Source organism: Notamacropus eugenii, chromosome 4, assembly GCF_028372415.1.
Source record: "Notamacropus eugenii isolate mMacEug1 chromosome 4, mMacEug1.pri_v2, whole genome shotgun sequence".
NCBI classification, from domain to species: Eukaryota; Metazoa; Chordata; class Mammalia; order Diprotodontia; family Macropodidae; genus Notamacropus; species Notamacropus eugenii.
The window spans coordinates 297,538,346-297,545,692 of record NC_092875.1 but is presented as its reverse complement, the minus strand read 5'-3'; the positions used below and the strand labels follow the sequence as shown (position 1 = coordinate 297,545,692).

The following is a 7,347-nucleotide window of genomic DNA, read 5'->3' as shown; positions in this document are numbered from 1 at the left end:
GCAGTCTATGATAGTGGATAAAGGTGGACTGTGGAAAAGGAGAAAAGGGGCTGATCTTAGAATCTGGGAAAAGGGATTCAAATTCCACCACTGAGATTTTGATTCGTAAATCAATTACTCTCAGTGAAGTTCAGATTCCTCCTCTATAAAATCAAGGATCTGGGTTAGCTGACCTCTGGGTTCCCTTCCAGCTCTAGAGCTACCTTCCTATAACCTGCTTTCAAAGCTAGCCTGAGATATTTAGTTGCTGTGGGGTTGTGAACAAAGTTACAATGAATCATTCACAGTTAAGTTCTTAAAATATGTGACAGTCACAGTGCAAAATGTAACAATCCAAACAAATTATAAACCAGTACAGTACCTGCCCTCAAGAGCCTTCCATTTTAATGTGAGACAATGGGGTAAATGACTGAGGGCCTACAGACGTACCCAGAGCTGCGCGAAAGACAATGAGTACAAGGGTGGCTACGCGAGTAAGGCAGGATCTGGACAGTGATAAGCACGGGTGACCCCTCCAGGCCTCGGTCTCCACTCCTGTTACACAGAGGGTGTGAGAAGGGTCACCCTGAAAGTGCTCTCTTTCTCTCACTAAGGATGGACGAACTTGTCTGGGACCAAACCCAAGGTATGAGAAGGAAAATAATTAAAACTTGATAGCCACTCTTGTCCTCCTTCTCCCACCAAGATCTGGTTGCTGACGCAAGGCAGGCTGGGAAGTCTGAGTGAAGCTACTTGACTCCTCTCTTTTCTTTAGGGCCGCTGCAATCGTCCCAGGCAGGTATGTGGGCCTGCTGAGGGGTGGAAAGCGCTGGGCCTCCCAGGTGGGGAGTCGGACCCACCTTGGCAATGACAGTTGCTCTTTGAATGCTCAACGGCCCAAGGGAAGGGGTCCGTGCTGGGGCCGCGAGGCCCCGAGGAGCCCCAGGACCCGGCCTCCCCTTGAGGCCGGGCTAGGGAGGCCCGGCTATGCAGCTCACTGTGTTCTGCGTGCGGAGGGACTCCACCGAGGTGACCTTCTCCATCCAGGTGGACCGGGACTTCGAGCTCTACACCTTCCGGGTGCTCTGTGAAGCAGAGTCTGGCATCCCCGCGGAGGAGGCGCAGATTGTGTTTGCAGAGAACCGTCTCGAAGACAACCACAGATCTCTGGCGTCCTATGGCCTGAGAGACGGTGATGTAGTGGTTTTAAGGCAGGCGCGGCATGAAGAGCCAGGCTCTCCCGGGGATTTCACAGGGATAGACTTCAGCAGCATAGCCGTGCCAGGCCTGTCAGCCTCTCAGTGCCAGCCACCTGCACAGCCATCACAGAGCTTCCCAGGAATGGCTTCCGCCCCACAGGTCACAGACAATCCCGCGGTACTCAGAGACATGCTACTTTCCAATCCCCAGGAATTGTGTCTGCTCAAGGAGCGCAACCCATCTCTGGCAAAAGCCCTGCTCAGCGGGGATCTCGAGGAATTCACCAGGGTTTTGATAGAACAACAAGAAGACCAAGCTCTAAGAGATGAAGAGAGGTTTCACCTCTTTGTAGCCGACCCCTTTAATCTTGAAGCACAGGCCAAAATAGAAGAAGCCATCAGGCAGCAGAACATTGAGGAAAACATGTCCATAGCAATGGAAGAGGCTCCTGAGAGCTTTGGTCAAGTAGTGATGTTATATATAAACTGCAAAGTGAATGGACATCCTGTGAAAGCCTTTGTGGATACAGGTGCCCAGATGACCATTATGAGCCAGGCTTGCGCAGTGCGGTGTAATATATTGAGACTTGTGGACCAGAGGTGGGCAGGGATCGCTAAAGGTGTGGGAACCCAGAAGATTATTGGTAGGGTGCACCTAGCTCAGGTTCAGATTGAAGGAGATTTTTTGGCGTGTTCTTTTTCTATAATAGAGGAGCAACCCATGGATATGCTTCTGGGACTGGATATGCTCAAGCGACATCAATGTAACATTGACCTCAAGAAGAACGTACTAGTAATTGGTACAACAGGCACACATACAACCTTTCTTCCAGAGAGGGAACTTCCCGAATGTGCAAGGTTGGTATGCGATCCAGGGCAAGATGACCTTCGATTGGAGCAGAAGCTCTACAGAAAGGTTTAGAAGATTTAGAGTGTCAGAAGCCCCCATGCATATAGTATATGTGTGTTGCATTCGGAGTGGTCTTAGAACAGAGAAGTATGATAAAGAAATGACCTCACAGGCAGTGTTGTCATTACTAACTTTAGATGGTTCTAGCAATTTAGCCCATTCTTTCAGACTGTTCTGAGATCAGTAAAACTGCTCATCTTTATCACCTTGTCTCTCTGTTCCAGCTTTTGCCTGCTCATACAAGTCAGCCTAAAAGAAATTGTTAAAGCTAATGCCGCGAAGATTTTTCGAGCTTCAGCTAAATTCAGATAATATGTGAAAAGAGAAAATATGCCCTTCCTTTCCTGGATCTTTATGCTCACACTTCTGCCAGAGTGCCCTGTCAGACCAGACAGCAACCTGTCCAAGTTTTATGCTCTCATCTTGTATAATTCATTGGGAGGAAAGAAAAAGAAAGTTGCATATAATCTAAAATATTTACTGCTAAAGAAAATACCCATGGCATCAAAGTTTATCTCGTTAAAAAACAGAAAGTTAATTTGTTGCTCCTTTCCAGCTGTACAATTTACAAATATTTCTAGGTGAAAAGGTATTCTGTTCAGAATATCAGAATTTGAATTAAGCAGCTGGCCTCCACCAGCATGAATAAATGTGCAATCCAAGATCAAATAATAGAATGAGCCAGGTGAGCCACAGTGAAATAGTAACAATGAACTTGGAACTTTCTGCTGGAATATGGCAGAGCCTTTCTGTGGTCCAACAAAAAAAAATACAACAGTAAAACAAAAAATACATTGCAGATAAAGGGAATGAACTGCAGGTGGGAGCCCTTCTATGTCCAGGGGGAAAATATTCCACTCTCAGCATCTTATGAGAACTCACTTACAGGAATACCTATGGAAATAGATGTAGGTGAATAGTGTGGCAATCAGAATGCCAATATTAAAAAAAAATTACACGTTGTTGACCTCAATGTAAATAGTCTTTTGATGGAGGTTGAGCATGAAAGCATAATACCCAACCTGTAAATGTGAGTAATTCTATTTTTACTGCCTATTTACCACTCTCCAGATAGTAATGTTGAAATGTATGGCATAGGTAAACTGCTATATTTAAGCTCCTCAGTAAATATTTAGTGATTGACAGTTCTATGTACACTACAACTCTCTGTGCATCTATTATCTGCAAAGATACCTTGTTTATTTATAACAACTACTTTGGAGGAACTTCATGCATTTCCATTCTTCAGTTATGAAAAGTTAAAGAAGTCTTATATGTGAAGAATTCATCCTTCATTAGGAACTAACTGAAGACCACATTTTCAATGAGGAGCTTTCTGAGAAGTAGACCTAAAGTCAGCATCATAGGGCATTTGAGTTGATCAGAATTCAGAAGACTGTTTATTAAGTGACACCTAGACTAATGACATGGGGAGTTTAAGAGCAATATCATAGTCCTGGAGTGAAACTGTTAACACTGAAGTTTCGCTTATGAGCCTGACAGCTGCTTTAGAAGATGTCCAGAATTGAGAGCTATTCTGTCTGGCTAAACTTTGCTGAAATATTGAATTAGCTACTACACTGCAACTTAGGTGCAGTATTTTCATCCCAACTTGGATCCATTGAAGAGGATATCACAACTAACACTTCTGAGCAAACTGAGGTCTTCGCATTGGATTTAATAATAATCCTCAATCAAGATTGTCAAAACCTATTTACAGAAGTGCCTAAAATCAGGAAATCCTGTATCCTGAAGCTATATCTTCCTTCACAAACTAGAGAAGCTCTGTTCTTTCATTGTTTTTCTTGCTACAAACAGTGACTGGAGTCTTACTCTTTGGTGTGCTTCTGGGGCTTTTCACTGAGTTTGTGGAAATATAAACTTTTTTCCCCCTTTTTTTGTTAGAAAAGAATATCATAGTTCTGAAATAACAGTGGAAAAGATAAACCTGATTTGTCCTCATTCCTTTGACAAATATATGTGAAGTATGTGTATAAAAGCATATGACCATATGTGAATATATGTGTAAAATCTATATATAGAGAGAAACTTGCAAATAAAATGTTGAAATAGAATTTTTAAAACCTTTCAAAAAGAATTTTAGCCAAAGTAATCTGTGATCTCTTCTGGTGAATTTGCCTTGAATCTGATTGAAAGAAAGAGGGGGGAGGGGTCGGAGGGACAGACTTGGCCTTGCATGCAGAAAGAGAGCTTTCCCCCCTTAAGATGATGTACTCAGGAATGATAGTTTCCCATGAAGATGGAGAAAATTATATTGAAATTATAATTATTGGTAAACTAATTTTGTGCACATTGAATGCCTACTATATTCTTGGACCAGTATCTAATAAAACATAGCATGCATTCATACTAGAAGTCTAATATAAAATGGATTGGATGTTTTCCTTTTTGTTATACTGAATATTAAAAAGAGGAAAGGGACAAAAATGATAACTATATGGGTTTGATCTTGTACTATATTTTCCCAAAGATGGAATAAGTGATTTGGAAATAAGAGCTAATAGTGTTAGATACCTCCAACTGATATTTCTACAATAGAATCAACCTATTTGTTAATTTTCTTTTTCAACAAACTTTATTAAATATCTTCCATGTACTATGAATTAAAGAAATGAAATAGTTCCTGTCTTCAAGGAAGTTACATTCTGCCAGGAGAAAATGCGTATATAAGTACAAATGAAATAAATTCAACATTATACACATATGTACCTATACATACATAGATGTATGTGTATATATATAGTTTTCTTTTCTGGGTGGGAGACACTGGCATCTCAGATGAGGAAAGGTTTTGGGTAATAAGTGGTGCAATGGTTTGCAGTAGTTTCAGAGAGTATGTCCAATATAAATAGATTTTTCTTTTATCCTCTCATAGGTAATCTTTAAAAAGTATCAACATTGCTTTTGCTTAGAGGAGACTAATGAAACAAAATGATTACTTTCCTAAAATAAATTATTTTCAAAAACCAGATTATTTTAGAATGGGTATTGAGGATATGTATTTTATTTTTTTCACAGAGACTATTTTTTTATTTATGTAATATACATTTTTGTCTTGAGTAAATATTTTGCATATAATTTGTGCACTCTGGCCCCACTTTCTCCAGGGCAAGTCTGTTACATCTCCCCCATCAAAACACCTTGAAGGTTTTGTGGGTATTGCTTTTCATTGTCTTTATCTCGAACCCTCACCACCCATGTTCCCTCTTATTTATTTACTTACTCATCTATTTTTATTTATTTATTTATTTTTGATTTTCAGCATTCATTTCCACAAGATTCTGAGTTCCAAATTTCCTCCCCATCTCTTCCCTCACCCCACTGCACAACACCTTGCATTCTGATTACTTCTTTCCCCAATCTGCCCTCCCTTCTATCACACCCCTCCCTTCCCTTATCCCCATCTCCTCTATTTTCTTGTAGGGCAAGATAGATTTCTATACATGATTAACTGTCTTTCTTATTTCCCAGTTGCTTGTAAAAGCAATTTGTAACATTTGTTTTTAAAACTTTTGAGTTCCAACTTCTCTCTCTTCCTCCTTCCCCACAATTTTTTCCATTTTTCCCTTTCTCCTCTCAATCTATTCCTCTCTCATCCCTTAATTGTATTGTTTTAGATATCATCTCTTCCTATTCAACTCATCCTGTGCCCTCTGTCTATATGTGTATAATCCCTCCAACTACCCTAGTACTGAGAAAAGTCTCAAGAGTTACAAATATTATGTTTCCATGTGAGAACGTAAACAATTCAACTTTAGTATGTTCCTTATGAATTCTCCTTCCTGTTTACCTTTTCATGCTTCTTTTGATTCTTGTGTTTGAAAGTGAGATTTTCTATTCAGCTCTGGTCTTCTCATCAAGAATGTTTGAAAGTCCCCTAATTCATTGAATGACCATTTCTTCCCCCTGAAATATTATACTCAGTTTTGTTGAATAGGTGATTCTTGGTTTTAATCCTAGTTACTTTGGCTTCTGCAATATCATATTCCAAGCCCTTCCATCCCTTCATGTAGAAGCTGCTAGATATTGTTATCCTAATTGCATTTCCACAATACTTGAATTGTTTCTTTCTGACTGCTTGCAATATGTTCTCCTTGACCTGGGAACTCTGGAATCTGGTTATAATATTCCTAGGAGTTTTTCTTTTTGGGTCTCTTTCAGGAGGAGATCAGTGCATTCTTTCAATATTTATTTTACCCTCTGGTTCTAGAATATCAGGGCAATTTTCCTTGATAGTTTCTTGAAAGATGATGTTTAGGTTCTTTTTTTGATCATGGCTTTCAGGTAGTCCCACAATTTTTAAATTATCTCCCCTGGATCTATTTTCCAGGTCAGTTGTTTTCCCAATGAGATATTTCACATTGTCTTTTATTTTTTTCCATTCCTTTGGTTTTGTTTTGTGATTTCTTGACATTTCATAAAGTCATTAGCTTCCATCTGCCTCATTCTAATCTTTAAGGAATTTTTTTTTTCAGTGAGCTTTTGAATCTTCTTTGCCATCTAGCCAATTCTGCTTTTTTGGGGCATTCTTTTCCTCATTGGCTTTTTGGATCTCTTTTGCCACTTGGGTTAGTCTATTTTTAAAGTGCTATTTTCTTCAGCATTTTTGGTGTCTCCTTTAGCAAGCAGTTGCCTCCTTTTTCATGATTTTCTTGCATCACTCTCATTTCTCTTCCCAATTTTTGCTCTACTTCTCTTACTTGATTTTCAAAATTCTTTTTCAGCTCTTCCATGGCCTGAGACCAATTCATATTTTTCTTGGAGGCTTTAGATGGAGGAGCTTTTACCTTATTTTCTTCTGTTTGCATGCTTTGGTCTTCCTTGTCATCAAAGTGAGATTCTATAGTCTGATTTTTTTTTCTAGTTTTTGCTTATTTCCCCAGCCATTTACTTGACTTTTGAGCTCTTTGTCAAGGTAGTTCTCTGCTTCCAGTGAAGGTACTGTCAGCCACTCGATACTCTACAATCTGTGGACCTAGCGCTCCAGAAACAGTGGCTATAGCTGCCCCTGCTTCTGCTGTGACTGTGAGGGGTTCCTCAGCCCCATCTTCGCTCTACCTCCTTGGGGTTGTGACAGACTACTCTTCTATCCTGCTCTGCTCCCACTTTTTCCATTGACCTTTCAATTTATCCTCAACATTTTGGGGTCATGAAATCTGAAAACCACCATATGTGTGAGAGATTCAGTCCCCCTATGGCCTGCTCAAGTCCCCTCTTTGTACTCATGGCCCACACCAG

At 40.2% G+C, this 7,347-nt stretch overlaps 1 protein-coding gene across 2 annotated transcripts; it reads left to right on the top strand.

The window, feature by feature from the left end:
- The first annotated feature begins 360 nt into the window (after positions 1-360).
- LOC140501367 (protein DDI1 homolog 2-like) lies at positions 361-4,183 on the top strand. Of its 2 annotated transcripts, XM_072604920.1 has the most exons (2): positions 361-2,036; positions 2,313-4,183. In XM_072604920.1, exons 1-2 carry the CDS (start codon positions 967-969, stop codon positions 2,398-2,400), a joined length of 1,158 nt encoding a protein of 385 aa, XP_072461021.1. In that variant the 5' UTR covers positions 361-966; the 3' UTR covers positions 2,401-4,183. The 2 variants fall into 2 exon arrangements, with proteins under 2 accessions (XP_072461021.1, XP_072461022.1); XM_072604921.1 differs by having other exon boundaries at positions 363-2,406.
- Positions 4,184-7,347: the final 3,164 nt, after the last annotated feature.